Source organism: Strongylocentrotus purpuratus, unplaced genomic scaffold, assembly GCF_000002235.5.
Source record: "Strongylocentrotus purpuratus isolate Spur 01 unplaced genomic scaffold, Spur_5.0 spur5_scaffold_6, whole genome shotgun sequence".
NCBI classification, from domain to species: Eukaryota; Metazoa; Echinodermata; class Echinoidea; order Camarodonta; family Strongylocentrotidae; genus Strongylocentrotus; species Strongylocentrotus purpuratus.
This window is the reverse complement of record NW_022145612.1, coordinates 61855083-61877266: the sequence shown is the minus strand read 5'-3', so window position 1 is coordinate 61877266 and position 22184 is coordinate 61855083. Positions and strand designations below refer to the sequence as shown.

The 22184-nt window shown below is 38.4% G+C and overlaps 1 protein-coding gene across 1 annotated transcript; it reads right to left on the bottom strand.

Moving 5' to 3' along the window:
* Window positions 1-938: 938 nt before the first annotated feature.
* On the bottom strand, window positions 939-17466 carry LOC580712 (TGF-beta receptor type-2). The gene is made up of 6 exons (XM_030972891.1): window positions 17050-17466; window positions 16477-16660; window positions 14633-15471; window positions 8323-8464; window positions 4285-4415; window positions 939-3467 (listed from the first exon to the last, which is right to left on the bottom strand). Exons 1-6 carry the CDS (start codon window positions 17347-17349, stop codon window positions 3288-3290), a joined length of 1776 nt encoding a protein of 591 aa, XP_030828751.1. The 5' UTR covers window positions 17350-17466; the 3' UTR covers window positions 939-3287.
* Window positions 17467-22184: the final 4718 nt, after the last annotated feature.

The following is a 22184-nucleotide window of genomic DNA, read 5'->3' as shown; positions in this document are numbered from 1 at the left end:
TATTTTCAATATGTTGTTATTTCGAAGGACTAGCTACTGTTCATGTATGTATACAAGTATGGCTTAAGGGAATGACAACGTCACATCTATCACAATTGCATCTACTGGTATGTAGCTTATCACAATGATCCATGTATGTTTGTAATATTTGTACATAGTTTGTCCTTATTTAAAATTAAATAGATCATGCCATGTATCGTCGCTGTTTTCATGAAGTGACGGTAGTGAAAAAAAATTGCATTCACTTTGCGTTACGATTATTCTCACTACCGTCACTTTGTGAAAACAAGGACGGTATGATCTGCGAGCCAGAATCCTGCCTTGTGATGTGCCCATTTATGTTTGTCTTCTGATCCATTACAAATTCTACATCAACTAATGATTGACAGATGATGTCACAAGATCTGGAACATTTTTAAGGGTGGAGCTTAGAAGGTCTGAGAAAATTATTTTAAAAACTATTCAAAAATCTATGAAATATATTTAGATGTTTGAATAACAAATTGTAATTTTTATGCAGCACATCAACAGCAATCAACTTGTATTCCGATGTCAACCGACCTTTGAATAACAATACTTTGAATAACCGTAGACCTATTTTGACGAAAATATCAAAGTTGCATTTGGTAGGAGAATCGACAGAAAAGTCAAGGGGTAGATAAAGAATAGAGAAAAGGGAAGAGAAGAGAGAGAGAGAGGGGGAGACATACAGAGAGAGAAAGAGATAATAGAAGAGAGAGAGAGAGGGGTGGAGACAGAGAGAAGAGAAGAGAGAAAGAGTGGAGGGGGCAAAAAACGAGAACGTATGTAGGTGGGTGTGTGTGTTCTGAGTGAGAGAGAGAGAGTTAGAGAAGGAGGGAGAGAGAGGGAGGAGATGAAGGAAGAGGCAATGAGAGGACAATTTGTTATACGAACAGAGACGAATATTTACACCAATATTTCAAATCTTTAAATTTGTCTTTATTTCATTAAAATGTACAAGACCATAATACGACAACAAGATTAGTGTAACGGAGAGAATGTAATTACAAATGTATCATAAAGCACTTGCATTTTATTTCGCATCGTGTTATTTTTTTCAATAGTTTACTTAATTATCATTCTGCTTTATGATAAGCTTATCATTTCATTTGGATTGTTACCTATCCTCACATTCCTCATATAATTTCGACATTCAGAAAAAACGGATTAAACCCAAAATTTAGGATGCAGGAAGATTCACGCCAGAATCTTATTTCAGTTTAGTGTAGATTTCTCTTGCATAGCTGGATATGTAGACAAAAATCAAGATTATTTCAACATATAGTTATATCAAATATTGCACCACTTTTCAAAATATACAAATATCGTCCCGTCGTAATAATAATGCTCGTAATAACGAGATACTCATTTTCTTGCAAAGATAATTCACACTATATATTTGGAGACACGAGCAGTCGTTTCTTTCTTGTTCATTTAAGGCACATTGTGAAAAACCCTCTGCTGAGTTTTTAAAAGTTACATAATGATTTATAGTATTACCCAAAACTCGGTAATATTAAATATACTAAGCAGTAAATATCTTGTTGTTGCTAATATTAATGACGATGATGATAGATCTTTAATCAATTATGATTGAGATGATACAGATCTAATAGATCCTAACTTATGCATATCATTTGATTTTGAAAAATATCACATTCTTAATTATAAAAAACTTCATGAATTTGAATGGAAAGATGAAATGTAAATATAACCAAATCAATCAATAACGAATGATGAATATAATTTGTTTTTAAATTCATTGATAATTCACCAATAATTCACTAGGTCAAAAATTCCCAGGATATAACAGTTTCTTATCATACACGTACGTAGCACCATATTCTTAATCAGAGTATTTCTGTTCACTTCATATCAAACCTCCTCACCAATTTGACAACACTGCATGCGATTTATGATACACATTTACAAAAGTTAAAATATGCAAGCATTTAGGCTTATAAAATATACATCCCCCAAATTTATACATACATTCTCAATATGTTGTAATACAAATTTCATCATTTTACATCACGTATTTACAAACAAAAGGAGAGAGACTTGGTCATCTTTTTTCCGACATGCTGGATCTTGCTTTTAACATTATTTTAATGGGCACAATTGGAAATTACATGACGCCGTTATTGCATGTAGAATTACAAATATGTTATTTTGTCAAACGACTGAAGGAATCACTAAGAATGTGATAAGCTAGGGGACGAGTTCAAGTATATGTGAACATTATTTGTTACCTTTCTCTTGTTTTCCTAAGTAGAAGAATAATATAAATATCTTAATCATGTTAATAATAACACAAGTAAAGAACTGCTCTTGGAATGCCTCACATTTTAAACATGGCTGTAGACATAGTTTTAAAATGTAGGTGTTTGTTTCGGGTTTGTTTCGGCTTAATCCATAACATCGCACCATTCATGGTGTCGTCCCATACTGGTCCAGTGCTTTTAGTTGTAAGGATTCCAGCAATATTGAGTTATAAATAATTTTTATGATTCAAATGCCCCCAAATCACACAATTATTGTTGCTATTCACTACATAACCAACCATTCAGAATGTTCAGGCTGATCGTACAGGTCACATGCATACACTCTGTGGAACATCTACTGTATAGCTCATTCACTGGAAAAAAGACAATAATAATTATGAACAAAAAAAGGGGCGGGATCGATCCAGGTAGGAAGATGGAGTATTAACGTCTGATTTGAATTGTACCACATATCAAAACTCGAGAAGCGTTGTCTTATAAGGCCCGCGGTCCAGTGACCGGTCGGTCTCGTGTATCCTCACGTAACTTTCAGAAGTTCTATGGGACCGACATAATCGCTCTGATCATGAACTGTCTTTCCCTTGCTCTGTAGCAGTACGGACTGACCTGCCCTTTTCCTGCGTTCCTCGCTGGATAGGCCTACAATGGATGTGTGCGATTCCTCTTCCTGCACACCCCAAGGGATCAGGCACGGATCGAGCAGTAGGTTTACTTTCTAACCTTTTTTCTAATGACTAATTCGCTATTGTCCATGTCCATGAGGCCAGTTTCTTCTAAAATCCGTTTAAAGTGGTCTTGCCTCAGAGTCAGAGTTGCCAATTCCGCGTTGGTATATAGATCTAGAAGGGCTTTTTCAATAATCTTCATCTGACACGGGCGAAAGCTGTAACATGCCTTTTGACATAATACTGTTTCTGTCTAGATTATTAAAAGCAGTGCATAAATATAGGTCGTTAAAGTAAACAGCCCCATATTTGCTGGTTAGACCAAAGTAGTCCTGCCTCTTTTCCCCTTGCTGGTGTAGAAGGACTGTGCGTGTGGCTCACCCTCGTGCCACAGGATAAGTTCCTGGAACCGTGCCTCAACGCAGGACGCTGTCAGTCTCGCCTCTGGGTCCTCGTCCCAGCAGTCCACCACTGTGTTCTTGATGATCGTGAGACCCTGAAAGCAAGCAAGCAAAGACAGTATTTAAAGATCATTATCCAAAAGAGTGAATTTATCAAAATAATGTAGAATATAATTTATGTGGTATATTTTGCGCCGTTGTCGTGCAGGCCAATCGGGGATCATAGAACCGCCATGAATGATACCTCAGTCAAATGCACCGCCAGACCGACCCCACGACCATAAACGGGCCATAAACTGACTCTGTGCCAATCGGGATGGTGTCGGCAGGGGTCGGTTTGCTGTCATCTTTCAGAAACTGTCGAGTTTTTATCTTTCAAACATGCTCTGAAAATTCTTCCCCGATTTTTTATCAGAAATCGGTCTGGTATACTAGTCGGACTATGTCCCTTGAGGGCGGAGAGCATCCAGAATGAGATCGGTTTGAATGCCAAGCTGATCTCTAGTTCCAGTCAGTCTGTTCGATCGAATCGGTGTGACTATGGTTTTAACCTTATCAATCCTCCGTTTAGAGAAGGATTTTGTTGTTGTTGTCATTCATTATTGTTTATCATTAACGATAATTGTCGATGTTGATAGGTATCATCATTTCGTCATTCCTTGATTAATACAATAAAAGAAAGAATAATTCCGTATGGTATTCTGGAAAGACTTCGAAAAGTCAAGTATAACTTGAGCCTACTAATTTTTATATTTTTATTTTTTTCCATGTGTTTCCCATTCCTGATGAGATCGATGATGCAGTTGTGCTAGGGATAGAATTCGAGTCATTATGAAGATTTTTGTTATTTTAAATCGTTAAAAAATTCATGGTTTGTACCAGCAGTAGATGTCATTTATCAAATATACATACTGGATTTCTGAGCCACTCGTCTGTAATGGGAGGCCTTTCTCTCCTCAGGACCACAAGTGTCTTCATCATCTCGAGACTAGCCCTCCTATCGCCCAGACTGCGGCTGAATGGAAGCTCGTATTCGTTTATGTCTGAATTTGGGTGAGAAAATGCAAAAAACAATGATCATGAAAATGGTTAGTTAAATTACTATAGAGTGTAATTTCGTCAATTAAGAGCATAATGTTTGGAAAATAGATCGAAGAGCCTATATTTAAATAGAGACATTTTAAATGTTAGGACCATAAGCGCCTCCATCCTCTCCACACTAGCCGTCCTCTCGCCCATTATGGACACCGGGTAGAAGGGCATATTTTCAAGAGAAACCTTGGTAAACGTGACGATCATTAAGTGTCTCCATTTCCAAAATGTCCAGACTAGCCATTCTCTCTTCGAGACTGCGGCTGAACTGAAGCTCGTATTTGTATGTCCAGGGTAAGAAAAGGCAAACAAATTAAAGAGCATGAAAGCATAAGGTTTTAGAGCATTTTTAGATTGATGAGCCTTTTTAAGCTTATCATATATTACTTCTGTTTGAGATCTGGTTGCAGTGCCTATTGTCAAGAGAGAATCTTGCGTACTTATAAGGCAAACATGTAATCTGATTACGGAGCAAACAGAGGGCATTTAGACCTCGCATTAAGTATGAACCGCAGAAATTAACAATAAGTGAATATAAACATATGAAAAATAAACTAAAAATTAATGATTGCTTCATTAATCGATCAGTTAATCAATGAAATCGTAAATGAAAGAGGTCGTTTAATTACTATATACTTGTCGAAATAGAATAGCGGTGCTATATTTGGTGTCGTACAATGGTGGCTAGAAACACGGTACCGAGGTACCACTAGCACATAGCCTCCTGCTGATAAAGGTTTGAGACTGAAAAAAAAAAGTGGTGAAAAAAAACACATTATTGTTCATAATTATTGGCGCATTGCAAACGATATCAATTAGTCGAGAAGATTTTGATCTTATAATCCCATCGCTGCCACCTGATTGGTTTCTCTTCTCACACGACTTGTTACAATTCGGCATTATAGGCACTACTATGAGCAAAGACTGTTTAGTGTGTGAGAAGTAAGTGGGTGGAAATATGTGTGTGTGCGTGTGTGTGTGCGTGGGGTGGCTCAAATTTTGCATACGCGCAAAAAGGTGGCTTCCGTACCTTTAAAGTCCATTGTAAAATTTAACAACATTATATATATTTTTTATATAAAAATTGTTTTTTCAATGCTCGTTTCCTTCGGAATATACTGTTATTTCCATGTTTTTCCTCAAATATCTTCAACTCCGACCTCATTTGGCTGGGCTGGCCTTGGATAAGTAGGTCTGATTTCTCCTACGTCACTTCCTTTACAGGCTTAGCAACGGGCACCGGAAGTGAAGAAGCAGTCTTCTTCCGGGTTATGCGATCATTATTCTTCAATGCATTTGTACTTTTAGACAAGATGGGAAAGGAAAACTATAAACAGGACAGGAGGGAAGGGAGCGAGGGAGGAAAGGGAGAGGAGAATAAGGAGGAAACGGACAAGGGAACGCCTTATTAATCACGTTGCTACAGCTTGACTCTTGATTTTGAGATGTACACCATGCTTAGGACTACAGCTCAGTGGGTGCGTTTTGTTCTTCGATTCTCTGTCTTGAATAGGTTATGAGGAATCATTCTCTGTTAGCGTTTATTTAAAAACAGTACTGTTCAGAACATAATGGGGCTGTTTCCCCCATTATGCCCGATGTTAATCCCTCTATATCAATCTGTGTTTTACTCATTTCTGCGCCTATGATGAGTGGCAAACGAAAAGCTCAGTTTGTCTTTAATGAGAGAGATCTCGTTATTTTTTAGTACTAATCATCTCGTTATCCATACTCTATGGAATTAAAATTTATCCCAAGCAAATTATCTCGCCATTCTGAACAATATGATCAAGCACTCACCCATCACCCTACTACTTATCGCTGCTAGTGAAGATGTGCTATCATACCGAAACAGGGCTGTGCTTAGAAATATTTTTTTTTTAACATGAACAAAAAACCCGTGCAATTTAAAACGCATTTTCAAACGCATTTAAACACACAGTGTTTAAAACGTACCAACTCTGATACGGAACATACTAAAAAATGAACAGTGCAGACACTGCTCTACATTACTTATATTGGCGCATGGATTACTCTATTCTCAATGCTCGATTAACGCTCGATTGAAATGACGCCTCGTGTGCAATGGACATGATATTTATCGTTCACACTACGCTGCGGCTAACCCATCATTGCACATCCTAGAACAAACCTGCAAAGCTTCATGAGGAAGAGAGAGCCCGAGGTTACATTGTTACTCATCGTCTCATATAATAACGTCTTGAGAGGCGCATCGTCTTCATCAAGAATAATGCTTAGCTCATAAGAGTTTGAGACAGAGGGCGGAAATTGGCGGAAACAAGCGCTGGGCTTTGGATGCATAAAAGAAAACACACGTCTGGCTCGCGATCGAGCTGGCTAGCCTCACGTCAATTATAGTATCATCCATATACTGTACATACATGTACATGTACATCAAAGACTGAGAAATATACCTAAGCGATACACAAAATAAGATCGGAACTTTCTTGGAGGGGGGGGGGCAACCGGTCTGTGCTCCTCCCCCAGAACAAAAAGGCACGTAAGAAAAAAAAATGATATACCGGTATATACGTGTGTATAAATAATTTGTCAGATTGTTATTTTAAGAAGAAGCTATTTTTGTCCTGCTTCCATTCCCCATCGCCCGTTAACTTATAGAAAAGGGAGGGAAGGGTGCAGTTGGGCATTCGGTAACATTTCCACTCCAAAAAAGAATTTGCTTAATATTGTCTAGCTAGACTATCAACATGTTGCAGGGGCAAGAAAGGTTTAATCTACTATATTCATGATCAACATTTATGAATTGATTTTGTAATGTTTTCAAGAAGGCTTGTACCTATAGATACCTCCAAATCAAGAGTTTTATTACCAGGGTTCCACGAACTTTCAAACTAACTGTTAGATCAGGAGACCTGAGGGAGAGATAATCACGGTTATGATTTATGAAAGCTCGACAGTTTAATGATTCCAAGTAAATTGAGACTTAAATATACTGTCTCATCAATATTATTCAGCAAGTTATTTGTGATTGTTCTAATAGGGAATTTCCCAACTGCGGCCATGAGAGATTTTCTTAATCGTTTTACTGGCTTTTTCCAATAAATGACCATGTAGAATTCAATGACTCATCTTCTACACTTTGAAAGACCCTCCTGCAAACAAGTATTCCCCGATGCTGTGAGGTTGTAACTCTTTTGCGAGGGGAAAAACATGTGCGCGGAATTTTTTGAGCATAAGGTATGGATGAAAGATACAAGAGTTGAGAAACATAATTATAAATCATGCATGAAGAGAGTCGACTTATGGATTTCGAACAAACGCGGAAGGAGGCGTCGAGGATATAGGTCCATGATGAGAGCAACCCGAATTTTGTTCAAGAGACAGTTGGTCCAGCTTTGAAGGCAGCAAATTGGGTTATAGGTAAGGTCTAGGTTTAGGATTGTTTGGGTTCGGAGGTTGAAGTTAGGAATTCGATTAGTGCGGGATATTGACGACGGAGAAATTGTCGCCGGAGTTGAGAGTATCGTAGAACCTGAGAGTCATGCTGGGGCTTTGATAGCGAACTTTCTTGTGAAAGAGCCACCCCTCCCCCCCCCCCCCCAAAAAAAAATAAAAATAAAGAGGAAGAAAAAGGAGGGAACGCGAGGACTTTTGAAATCTCTTAATCTATTATATTTTATGTAATTTTCTTGTCAGAATGTTTTGGTTTGAAAAGAACAGACACCCTGAATACCCTAATAGGGGGAATCGGTTCTGGGTGCCTGTATCCTAAGGTTCTTCCCCCAGCGACTTCCCAACTAAATATTCTACTGCAAAATTGAACAAGTGATTGAGTGCACATTAGGTAGGTGAAGATGGTTACGAAGATTAACAAACCTTTGAGTAAGGTACACCTTGAGGTGATCTCCCAGAGGATGAGGGCCAGGGCATAGGTGTCCATCTGCTTGAAAGATTCAATATCCTGCAGATTGACCTTGCATTCTAAGGCTTCAGGAGACATGTAGCGAGGGGTACCCACCTGCAGAGATAAAGAGAAAGGCAACAAGAGAGAGAACGATAATTATTGATAGTTAAAGACGGTGAAAATGTAAGAAAGGGACAGGGACATGGAACGAGAACAAAAAGCGAAAAAAAGATGAGAGACAGAGGGTTAGAGAAAGGGATGAAAGGAAAGAAAGACAGAGGGAAGCGAAGGAGAGAGAGAGAGAGAGAGAGAGATGAAGACAGGGTGAAGACAATGTACATAGAGAAAGGGGAAGGGGAAAAAGGAGAGAGAGAGAGAGAGAGAGAGAGAGAGCAAAATAGGGTGAAATAGAGAGCGAAAGGAAAAAGAGAGAAAGAGAAGGAGGAAATAAAATGGTGTATACTTTATAAAAGCATATTATGTTTCAGCCAGGGGCGTCGCTATTAAATGTGTTGACTTCCTGCTTCTCTTGTCGACCCCCCCCCCCCCCTCCCCATCCAGCCCTTTCAAAATAACGAATTCAATGCAACGGAAGATATGCTTTTTTATCATCTGTTTATAATTTTAGAGCTTGACTGAATAAACAACAATGTCTATTAAATGGTGTTTATGTTTCCATTCATTTCGACTAGACAATTAAATCATCGGCAGACGTATTTTACGGGAACAGGTCATTATCTTATTATAACCAATTCGTTTACTGAAAACTTATTTATTCATCCTTCTAGTCTCATTATGACAAGGCTGTGTACTTATATGTGTACTTATATTCTGTATTACACTTTTATCAAATGTTACATGAACGGTGATCAGTGAAAACAGTGTTGTTTAAAAGAATATTGTGACTTTTAGAATTTGTTCAGTTTGAAGAGAACCATGGATAATTGAGGTCATCATTTTGCACTTTTCAGAGCAAGATTATCGTGAATTTAGATGGATTGTAATGTATATTATAGAGACGAAACCAAGCACTGAAGATATACGGCTAATCAAAACAGTTTTCCATGATTACTCGTGTTGTCCAATTTGTTGAAAACTATAACCTGCTTTATTATTAAACGTATTAAATCTTATCTTATCTCTTTTGAAACAAAGGGGATAGACATCTTTGATCAATTACATTTGAGCACATTATATGGGTTGGTATATGTTTGTTTAATTGTGAATGTTTTGAAAAAGAGGGTGAGAGCAAGTTGAAAGAAAGTTTATTCTAATATTTTGTGTAAACTTAATCATCTCTATATATAGAAACAATGAAGGATATAAACAATGACTTTATCCGTTTCCATATCTTCTTCTCAGATAGGCCTATTTACAAACATGGTTGTCAGCCGTCAGCTTGTATAGCTTCATCTGAAATGTAGCAAATATAAAATCTTTCCATGATTAACAGGTGGTTTTAGATCCATTTAGGAAATGATGCAAGTCTAGAAGCATTCATGCGAAATTCATGGCAATAATTGTACACGAGGCGTCATTTACTGAGGTAGTACTGCGTCGGCGAATAGCGCGTGCCATGTGGACTATTATAATTGTCGAATCTCTTTGATGATAAAATACAAACATTGCATTGTTTTTCTCGTGTATAATGATGCCAATTAATTGGCTTCATAATTATGTTTGATTGGTGTACTTAAAAGGCAGTTAAAATGTATGTAAGTGGCGTGAGAGACCGCAGCTCATGTTGATTGAATAATCATGAGTCTTTAACCAGAGAGTAATCCAAATAAAATCAAATGAAATATGATGACATTAAACTTTAAAGTCATGTCTATTCGAGATAAGGAGGGATGTAATCAATCTATTACAAGACCCCCAATTCATCATGTTCATAGACACTGTGATGCACCTGTCAATGTTATTTTAAATTGACGAGTCTTTTTCATAACAGACAAGACAAACACATTAATGAAAACAAGTGCCTTAGACCTTGATCCTCTAACAAAAACAGTTTAACGCTTGCTGATTTAACGAGAGGCATCAGGGCTTTATATGGGCTAAAATGCTTTATCACCAGGGCCGAAGTTATTTCCTTTCCATTTATTGAAGTTGATTTAATCCAGGACTGTCACGTTATGTATCAGAGAGAAAGCAATGATAGAGAAAAACAGGGAGAGAGAGAGGGAGGGAGAGAGAGAGAGAGAGAGAGAGTTGTATTACACTGCGTAAATTCGTCAACGTTAATTTTAGCGAGTGGGCTTAAAACTCCTTGTACATGTATAATACATTTATTACTCGAAAAGATATTACCGCGGTCAACTTCAACAGTTGACAAAGCATTGTAATGAAATCTAACCCTAAACTATAAACGGGTGGGTTGAGCTAAAAATGTTTGAAAACTGCGAAAATCCACCATAAAATCGGTATGTTTTATTATAATAACTCATTAATGGGTGCCTGTATCAAAGTGAATGCCACCATACATACCAAGGAACCCCCCCCCCCCCCCTGCGTCATTATGCTGTTTTTGCAGATGATGTTCTAATTATTTTGATACGATTAATATTATACCATGATCACGACAAAGAAACTACGAAAGGTAACAGTGCCCTAGCCTTTAGCTTTGTTTAACTAACTTTGTCGAAACAAACTTTAATCTGTTCCACGATTTATTTCGACCAATGAAGCGAAACGTTTCCTATCATTGTGCTCGTTTTGTGTCAGGTTTGTATTTAAGCAACCACTTGTAAAACCTTTCCTAAAAACCTTCCCCCCCCCCCCCCCCGCTGCTTATAATACATCCTCTCTTCCGTTAACCGGCCTTTTTCTCTCTCTCTCTCTCTCTCTCTCTCTCTCTCTTCCTCTCCACATATTCGGGTTATTACATTTGTCAAATTTTCCCTCATTTGTCTATTATTCTTGTCAGTGTCCCATCCTTCTCAGTCACCGGGGTCCCTAATCATCGCAAGCTGAAGAGGAAAGCAATTAGTCACACCAGATAAACGGCGAGTCAAGAGGGCACAAATTGTCTAAATGTAGACCTGTTCTTATCGGGGGCGGCTCGAGAAAAATCCGATGGCGAAGGGATGGTGTCGGACTATTGGCCGAAAATTAAAAAAACAGAGAAAATAGATTATTGTTTGAGGATTTCAGACAGGGATTTGGGGGAAATGCATCCCGGTAGAAAACTGACGGGTAGCTATGAAAGATAAGGTCATAATGCTCCGCCCCCCTCCCTCGAGCGGTGCCCCTGGCTCACATATCATAATACTTCAATGTTTAAATTAAGAGCATAAGATATAGCTTCCTTTGCTTTCATTGGCAACCCTGTCTTTTTCTAGACAGCGGAGGTGGATAATTGTATAATTATGGCTACATTTAAGGTTATAGATTACTATCAGCAATAATAGTGTACTTGACCCAGTCCTTAAAATCATCCCCGACATCATTAAAATCATTCGATTGGTGCAGTTTTAGACAAACATAAACACCATTGAAACGAGTTAATATGAAATAATTCAAGCGGTGCAGACAGAGTCTCTAAGATAAACAACATAGACTCGTCATGAGAGAAAGTAGTACTTTGCAGGGTCGTAGCTAAAAGATTTAAATAGGGAAGTTTGGAACATAAATGACAGCAAGTGTGCGCAGAAATTTCCAACAAGAGTTCCAAAAGGACAAGGAAAATGTCATTAAGATTTTTTAAATTACGATAGAAGTTACAACATGACAAAATATGTAACTAGAAACAAAGAAAACACCTCATTTTTCATAAATTTACCAACAAGAACAAAATATGGTGTTCATCCATTAAAATGTACAACATTTATGAATACGCAGACACACTATTGACAGGGTGGTATATAGCTTTACTTCTTACCGATCCTTTTTGCTCTCTGCCTTGTGTTTCAGATGAAGAAGGGGATCGCAATGTGTGACATAATATTTTGATAGTTTGTGTGATATGCGATCACTGTTTATGACAACATGAACTTGGTAACCAGATTTAAACAATAATTGGAGAATCATGTTTCTCTGATGACATTGAGCCAAGTTTTGAAACTTGATGCTATTCTCGTACATAGTTTGATAGTGTGTTAAATAATAAGTATGACTGCTTGGTATTACCTGTATAATTTTGAAGGATTATGGTAATCATGAAGAACTACAGCCAAGTAGGCCTATCATGAATGTAAAACATTGAAATACTCATACAGTAGGCTTGCGGTTGCGCCTTGTGAGAGGGGGGATTGGGGAGTAGAAACGCACCTGGATCTACATCAAATTGGTTGGTATACATATCTCTACCCGACTATTTAGAAATGTCCTCTTTTAAAACATAAGACTGTAACATTATTTTACGAAAAGGTCAGCTATTAATTGCGAATGCATTCGAAAATGTTGCAGTTCTAAAATTGACGTTATAAATATGTAAACTATTTTCCTGTTTTATAATCTGTATGTAAATTGAGTAATTATTTAGGTCATTTATTTTCAGTTCTAAATACATAATAAAATCGGTATGCATTAACACATACATGAAGAAATATGAACTTATTTTAAACAGAGCTGGCCAGGGCTCCAAGATAAGGAGAGAGAGAGAGAGAGAGAGAGAGAGAGAAAGAGAAAGAGAGAGAGAGAGAGAGAGAGAGAGAGTGAGATAGAGAAGAGAGAGAGAGAGAGAGAGAGTAAAGCAGTGGATTCCTACAAAAAGGAAATCGAAAGTGTAAAGTGAAATTGTCTGGAAACGGAGGTATGATCAGGTGACACATAAGCATTCAAAATGTTTTGAAATTTATTTTGTGTATAGGTATAAAATCTAAAATGACAACCCATGGACTAATGAATTCCTCTAGAATTCCCAGTTCTCTCCCGCAATACCACGAAAAGTAGGTTGACCCATGTCGATGCAACATCTGTACATAGCATGGCAGTTCAAAACTTCATGTTTCTCGTGAAATATATACGTCACCAGCTATGTTTTGACCTTTGACCTAGGACATGACGGTGGTACGAAATACTTCTGGTTTTCTTCGGAGCAGGGGTTCGCACCACGGACGAATGAGATCATCTCGTATTCCGTCATTCTGTTTTCTTTTGATAAAATTTCATTTTAATTTTGACAAGTGGGAGGTTGGGTAAATGTTTTCAAAGACGAAATATTACACCGTTGTGTTAATAGTTTGAGTGCTTCCAACATGAGCTTGGTAATTGACATATTGGAACATTAATTTGGTGTGCTCTTCTTTAAAAAAAACACACCTAAGGAAGCAACTGTCATAGTAGACAAACTTTATATCTCTATCTTTAAAATAGACATAACTTTTGAACACACTTAGGTTCTTCTTACATTGTAAAACGTGAAAAATCGTTCATCTGAGTAAATGCCCAAGAAAGTATACTCTAATGTTTGTCTGTTTGAAATTCTGCTTTATTTCCCCCTTTGGGTATGACCACCTGTATGAATGGAAAGTATGCCATGAATAGTAGTTCTTTATTCGCTATCCACCCTTCAATTGACATTGTAACATCAACGCATTGATTTTCTACATGATAAAGTTTAATATTAAGATTAATAGCTTCTCCAGTGAGAAAATAAAAGCTGCAATCTTTAAGTTACATGATATTTACTGGAAGCTGTTTTCATTGAATGCCTGACCTCTGTGGACTTGACCTGATTTTAGATAGTCTCTACCCAACTTCAAAGATATTCTTACGAAGAAAAATGACAAGGTAGATCAAGAGGGAGAGAGAGAGTAAGAAAGAAAGCTAATTGTCTCATTTGTTTGTTTCTCAAAATGTCTGTATCATATTGGGCGTCACTGACACCGAAATGCCAATTTGAGTTACTCGTACATCCTTGATCGCGACAAGGGTTTTCTCCCCCATCTATCAGTCTATTGTTTTCGATAAACTCACGGTCAATCAAGTATGGCAGCTAGCCAGGTGAATAATAGGAAAGGCCAAAATGATGATCCTGTATACCGTGTCTTCAAATCCAACTTCACCTTCTCGATATGATTCTTTCTTTCATTAATGGACTTTCGAAGGCTGAAAAATCGCATCTATTACATTTTTTATTAACCACATCTTCGAAATTTCCCTTTACACCAAAGACTGTAAACATTATAGAAAACCTAGGATAAAGATACTCCAAGGAGCTGTTGTAAAGTCATCTGTTGGTGGCTGCTGCATCCAAAACATACGTAAAATAAAATGAAACGAAAGGTGCATTGATACGTAATGAGACTTTGTGAACAATATGTAAACAATAGAACCTACCTGCCCACTGTTTGCCAGGTGATCCGTTGAAGATTGAGGATCTAATCGGATGGCCAATCCGAAGTCAGCAATGGCGCATGAGCCATCGTCCTTCACCAGTATGTTGGTACTCTTCAGATCTCTGTGCGCAACAGGTACCTTGTGTAACCCATGCGATCCATACGTCTCAGCATGAAGATGTGCCAATCCTCTGGCCGCCGAACCACAAAGCTTACAGAGGTCGATCCAATTCACAGAACGCTGGCGCAGATAGTCGTGCAGAGAACCATTCTTGTAATACTTGGTGATAAGCCAGTATTGACGAGTTGGGCTTGTCACGCTGACACGACGAACTTCGGCCGAGATGAACTGGACAATGTGCTCGTGTCGCATCATGACTGAGTGATCCGTGAAGAGCTCTTTCTCGACGTTCCACGATGCTGAGTCGTATTCTAAGAAGACCTTGACGGCGACGGTACGCTCTTTGGTACCATTGTTAATCTTCCAGTGTGCCCGCCACACGGCGCCGAAGCGTCCTTTTCCAATGAGCTCGTCCAGTGTAATAGGAAGGTAGTTACCATTGAGATGGAGCGGGCTGTCAGGAGGACTGTACTCCCCGAGTCGTTTCGTCTCGCTCTCATCCGTGGTCATGTCAATGCTCGTGCTCTCCGTGTTGCTCGTCTGTGTCTGGGTGTTTAGTTCGTCATTCATGGGTTGTCGGTATCGAGTGAAGTGGATGTACCCGGCGACGGCGATCACAATCGTGAGGAGGACTGCCGGCACTACGGAACAGACGACGATGACCAGAATCTCCCGATCCAACATCTGTCCCTTCCTACCTTCTTCTGTTTTATTTGGATCTAATGGAGGAAAGAAAAAACAAATTATTATACGATAACGTCATTTGGACACCTGCATATCTTCGAATATACAACTGATTTACATCACTCGAGCAAATAAAAGTACATACATGTACAAGTTTATTAATTAAAACTATTATACAATAACTTTACAAGGTTTCTCACACTTCACTCTTGTTATTTCATGAGCGCTGTAGCAGTGTCGAGATATCATCACTCAATACCTCAAGATCCCTAGGTGTTAAGATAGGTAAATAACGATGATATTACTGAGAGTCAGAAATTATTTAACTGTAATATTAGGATATGAGTTAATGCTTTTACATTTCTGGCTCTCAGTAGACGATGTCAAAGAAAGGTTTCATAAAACAATCTTAATTCCTTGTAAGCCTTTTAAGAATGTTAGTGTTATTTTATGTGCATTGGGCGAGGGTTAGAAACATAAAACAGTCGGGACATTAAAAGCATGCACAACTTTGGATATTCAAAGACAAACACACAATACAATAACAAAGTAATGGATATACATGTACAATTGCAGAAGACAAATTACATGAATTATTAGTTGCCAACTGATGCATTTGATGATTGTTTGCTTTCATTGACCACACTCCGCTACGTTTGCTACGCACTAGGCTTTATCTCCCTGACGCAGGACTGCGTTATTGACGCTCCATGCACGTGATAGAGATATTGTACAAAAATTGAATGCAGAATAAATAGTAAAATTGCTTTGAATTAATGATGTGTTCACTACTATCCTTCACAGGCTTGATCAGTAAAGGTACGTGTAATAGCGCAATCGATATGACGCGTCTCGTCATCTCATCATTATTTTGACGAGACGTTATTTTGATTGCGTTAGAGCATGCTCTAAATTGGCCTACACGTCACTACTAAACGCACTTTGTGCCCGATGTGTGACTCACACGGCGCATCAGTCAAAGACCGTACCAGCCATTGTGCGACTGACAGAAGAAGGAACTGCCAGCTCCCTGCACTAACCTGTGTTTTCAATTGGCGGACCTTTGGTTTTGGTGGGGGTTGCGTCAGGTTCACTCGAAGGTGGGACTGTAGGTTCTTCGGGTATAGTGGCCTCTGCCGTGTAGAGTACCTTGTTGCATCCGTCACTGGCGCAAGAGCACGAGTAGGATCCCTCCGCAGCGTAACTGTAGTCATCAGGATGCGCCTTTTATGAATGGGGGGGGGGGGAGTAGAAAATACAGTTATAAAGCTATCAACACGTGATCACCTATGCTGATGGTGGCTCCCACGGCAGAATGTATTGTATCAAGTACAGAAATATCGGAGCAAGAAATAGCCACACGGAGAATACACCTTTTTCTCAAAAGTAAAGAGTCTTATATAAAATACGAACAATTCTTCCTTTACACTACTGTATATGAGATACCATACAAGTGCAAAGACCTCTTAAAGACAAAGTGTGATTTTATTTTTTACATGACACAAGCATGACACAAGGAAACCAAATTGTGGTTTAGAAAATTACGTCCACTATATCCATGTTACCAACTGAACATAGCCAAGGACTAACTTATCCACACAATATTTCAATACCTGACAATGTTTCTTTCCGCCTATCTCAGGGTTTGTTTCGTTGATGCAGGCGAACATGCCATTGATGTTCTGGCTCGACGGATCGGAGCCATTGGTCATAGATGATGACGTCATATCAGGGAATGTAGCGATCAGACAATACCCGACACACGGCACCGACGTCGTGCAGCTAATCGGAACGCAGGATTCGGCGTCGCACTCGACTGGGACTTCGCTGCAGTCGAGACACTCGAAGGCCGAAGCAACCCCAAGGGATACCGTAACCACGAACGGAACTGTAACAAGAAACGAAACGAACATAATAATGTTACTTTATGTATATAATATACCGAACACCCTCCTGTAGTATGTGTAGTGTTACCAGTCCTCTGTTAATTGTCAATTGGATGATGTCTTACCACTATTCTCATCGGCTTCGACATCATACGCCATATATAAAGTGCATGGTATTTTCTTTTCTTTTCTATGAAATATTATTAAATTCCTTTCGTACAAATCGGTACATATATTCATCAGTATCATCACTGTTCGAAATTTGCATCGTTGGCGTGAGTCCTGGAGATGAAATTTCAAGCCCGAAATATATGCTTTAAAATGAAAATACATTTATGATAAAATATGTGTTCTGAAAAATGACGATTTTTGTATGTTTTGTTAAATAATGATCTGTTAGCAAAGTTGTAGTAATTACAAATACGCGATCGTGGTGATAGCAATACAGTTTTTGTTAGTACAAGTTTGAGAGCAGAACAGCTAAAGAAGTAATATCCAATTTTTCAGGGATGATAGCATTAATCGAGAAAGGATTGCCAAAAACCCGACGTCTCGAAAGAAACTTAAAAAATATCAACTCCAAGAAAGAAAATAGAAACTGCTTAAATTAATGGCAAAGCAGCAATGTGCTTCCCATTTCTTAAATTTTGTTGAAACTTTACAATTCTATACAGAGACAGAGTTAAATGGACCGAATCATGGACGGAAGACGAGGTATATACTATAGGTCACGGGAAGAGAGAGAGAGAGAGAGAGAGAGAGAGAGAGAGAAGAGAGAAAGTTTGGGCTTGAGAAAGCGACGAAAAACGCGGTGATGACAGCCAATTGCAGCCCAACCATGTGATTACCATTTGGGAGTTACATCTAGAACAACAGTCAACATGTCTGGATATCGCCTCGTCTCGTCGAGTTTGTAGTTTTTCTTCTCTTTCTCTGTTTAGGGAATATTCACCCAAAGAATGTTTTCTTAAAGGGGACAGATTTGCCTTTCTTTTCGGCCTCAACAATGTCGATCTTTAATACTGATTTTCTCGGTGAACTTACCACGGCGGCAACCCTTTCGTCTGCGAAGTATATTTTCGAATTATAATTTTGTCTATATTGTATCAATATCTTGGGATTCCAAAAATTGTTTTGCTAAATGAAGTTACGCCTTAAAACGATGAAAACACATTGTAAGATTTAAACACCGTAAGATACCACCCCGTTTCGCAATTATTGCCAAACAACTGCAAATAAGGCATTTTTAATAACTTTATAGCAACATGTAATAGACTCTGATATATCATTTGATTTTATTTTATCTATTTTATTATCATGATCTTTCTCAAGTCACTGAGAAACAATGTGCTTGTGTTAAGCCCCAATGTGTTTCCCTAACTCCTACTTGTTTGTTGGATATGTAAAGACAGTTTACCATAAAATTGTATTGATTGAAAATAAGTGTATGATGATTGTTTAAAGTAACCACAAAACAATAAACATGCAAAATCATTCGTTCACTGGTTAGAGAGAAATTAATTGTGCTCTCACAACCTTATCTTATATAGTAATAAAAGTGCCCTCTGAAATACATATGTTAAATAACCCCTCCCTCTCCATTCCCTTATTTGCCCTCCCCCTCCCTCTTTCTCTCTCTCTCTCTCTCTCTCTGGCTCTCGCAAATATAACTGCCTTAAAACAAATGCCAAGGGACTCCTAGTCTACAGCCCTGGATGGGCTCATTCTTTCACCCCTATATGGAAGCTTCGTTCCCCCTTGATCAATGACGTCATCATATACTACCGGTCATCCATCAGCAGTAGACAACCCCCGACTAAAAAGTGAGTAATACATCCCTCACAAGTCTGCCACAACTTTTTCGTGTGTGGTAAAAGTTCTCCGTGTCCCGATTTCACTTAATATCTCCATTCCAATCGAAATGCAAATTCACTGGTCTACAGGCAGATCAAAAGTATGGAACAACGTAAACAAAATATTTTGTAAGTGCGTGTCGTTAATAGAAGTTCAAATTTCTCGATGGGGGGGGGGGGGGTTCCCTTGTGCCTCGTACACTTATGTCCACCTTATTATGATAGCTTTGCACTTCATAATGCGAGAACACCCTCAGTCCTCCACTTCATGAGACAAAAGTTCCTCACAAAAAGGGGATTGTGATATTCCAGGAAGCTATTCATTTGAGAATTATATGTTCAAGATGTTAGGGTTAGGAGAAGTTGAAGCTCGGCATTATCCTAGATTACTGTCGAACACATATTCAACCTTTCATGGATTATGCCAAAACGGAAGGTAAAAAGGTTTTTCCGGTGACGATAAGTGTCATCAGAACTTTTAGGAGTTTAGGCAGTGCCGTATCCATAATTCTCTTGCAGGTTGGACACAATAATCTTTATGAGAAAAATGTTATGAAATCTTTGATAATAGACCAGTTTACTAACATCTTCAAACTGTTTCTTTCCAGGGGACCTAGTGATGAGTTATTCCTTTAACCTTATATTAATGAATGAATTACAATACTTGAAATCTTGTCTGCATACATTACTTGTTGCTATTTCGGGTAAGCCTCGGGCAAGGTTTTTTTTCAGGCTGTCAAGAAAAATCTTTGTTTAAAAGTATGCAAAAATGTGTTACTTGTTCTGCCGGTGACATGCCACGTCCGACCCCCACCCCCATCCACTGCTGATATGGATGAATCGGGCAAAATGTGTCAGGAACATATTATAAGCTCACTCTAAAATGGCTACTCTAAAGTACAGCAGCGCCTTACATACTATAATGACATATGAGTTATTCAAAATTTAGATCTGACGTGTTGTGATTGAAAATGAGTAGTTATTTTGTTTTCATCGTATTTTGGTTTCTCTCTGCTTTGGGTGACTCATGACTACGTATATAGCAATCTCTGCTCTAACCCCCCCCCCCCCCCCCCCGTGTTAACATGATTATTCAACATTCAGAAATCGTTCAGGGATAAATAAACAACAAAAGTGATCTCGTGATTTCTACATCACTTGGCCTATATTCTTTTCTTCACTACTTTACACAAATCTGGAATAAGCTGCATATAGTTCAGTGCCACGCAAACAAAGTGCTGCCAACTTGTTGCACTTCAAGTTCGTGTTCTAGATCAGACCCATATGGATATAGAAGCAAACGTGCATGAAAACAATCGAAATTACGAATTTTAACCAATGCAGAGCTTAACGGAAGTCCGTTTACCCTCATCAAAATAAAAACCGCTTTTAGAAATGTGTTTCGAATTATTTTGATTTCACGATTAGTCCATTAGTCTATACATTTATCAGCTGAAATTGATGCTAAACTGGTTAGAACAGGTTTTTATCTGCAATTAAAATGTGTATTACCCGGCCGGATTATTTCATTATTATATGGCAAGAGGGTCTACGAAAACTCAGGCCCCCATAATTGCATTTATGATGCATGCTTTGATGTTTTATTCGGGAATCTTTTAAATCTGAATACATTGAAGTGTGCTAAATTTTTTTTTTTTTTTATTGTAACAAATTGATTTGAAAAAGAAAACAAATATAAAAAAAGAACCCCCTTTATTAAAATTACTGATACAAAAAGCTTGTGTACTTCACTTAAATTTATTCTGGCATCCACACAAATCACAGATTTTGGCACTTTTGCAATTTTTTGGTATAGAACTTAAGACTCAAAATTCGTGCAGTCATGATGATATGTGCACCATCCAATATTCCCAGGTTCCAGGACATTTTTTTTCTTCAAGTAGGCCTATGTGATACATTTTGTGATCGCGGTCGGGATAAACCCCAGGTTTAAAAAAAATTGGGGTTGTTAGACGGGCAATAGTTATGAAATGCGACAGAGACTAGAGAGAGAGAGAGAGAGAGAGAGAGAGAGAGAGAAAAGGAGAGAGAGAGAGAGAGAGAGAGAAAAAAAGGGGGAGAGAGAGAGAGAGAACAGAGAGAACAGAGTCGGGGAAGGGAGATGGGGGTGGCAGAGAGAAAAAAAAAGGCGAATCGATAGGATATGCGGGTAGAGATACCAAAGGGATAAAAGCTAGATCAATCTGATGCACAATTATCATGAGTCATTCTCTGAAATGTCAAAAATGATTTTTACTCCCTCTGTGTCGATCCTCTGCTCATCCGCCACCTGTTTGTAAATGAAAGACAATGTTTGTCAAACTGTGGATTAGAACCGCATGATTGGGTGCTTCCACTTGTTGGACCCTCATTAATAAGGCTAATTATGAACCGGGGCGGCAATGATGAGGGCCAGTCAAACAAAAGGTATAGGGGTTTAGCACTCATCACATCCAAACGCCACAGGCTGATATAAGGCATGCCCTTATCAGCGCCATGTCATGTATTTTCTACAATAAGGTAATTTTGAAGTATTGAGGGAGGGGGATTTTAGATCAATGTAGTTAAAAGGTTTGTCAACCAAATATCTAACACCTTACCCCACCCCCCCCCCCCCCAAAAAAAAAATATATATATATATATATATATATATATATAAAAATATTTTTTTAAAATCGTTGAATAAAAGAAGGGGGAGAGAGAGAGAGAGGGAGAGAGAAATCATATTATTTAAAATAATTTTGCGATCATCAAAAGATTTGCCACCAGTGGTCGCAAAATGGAATCCTAATCATTGGAATTAACTTTTTTTTCGTCAGCCGGTCAAGAGAAACAAAAAACTAAAGTTGCCATGCACAGTAATCATAGATTTCCTCAAAATAGAGGGCATCACATAATACCCCTCTACGATGCATTCAACAAAAACTAATCCCTTAGTAAGTTCACAGACATTGATGAAAATGCCTGTCGCAAAAAAAAAGACTGCTGACGTGACTCTAGCCATGTGCT

What these genes read in the sequence shown, in the direction of transcription:
- LOC580712 (XM_030972891.1), bottom strand. Translation starts at nt 17,349, where the DNA reads ATGTTCGTTTCGTTTCTTGTTACAGTTCCGTTCGTGGTTACGGTATCC. An exon ending in AAGGTGTACCTTACTCAAAG is followed by an intron (nt 4,416 to 8,322) that starts GTTTGTTAATCT and finishes ACCCAAATTCAG; the next exon opens with ACATAAACGAATACGAGCTT. An exon ending in ACGAGTGGCTCAGAAATCCA is followed by an intron (nt 3,468 to 4,284) that starts GTATGTATATTT and finishes GCTTGCTTTCAG; the next exon opens with GGTCTCACGATCATCAAGAA.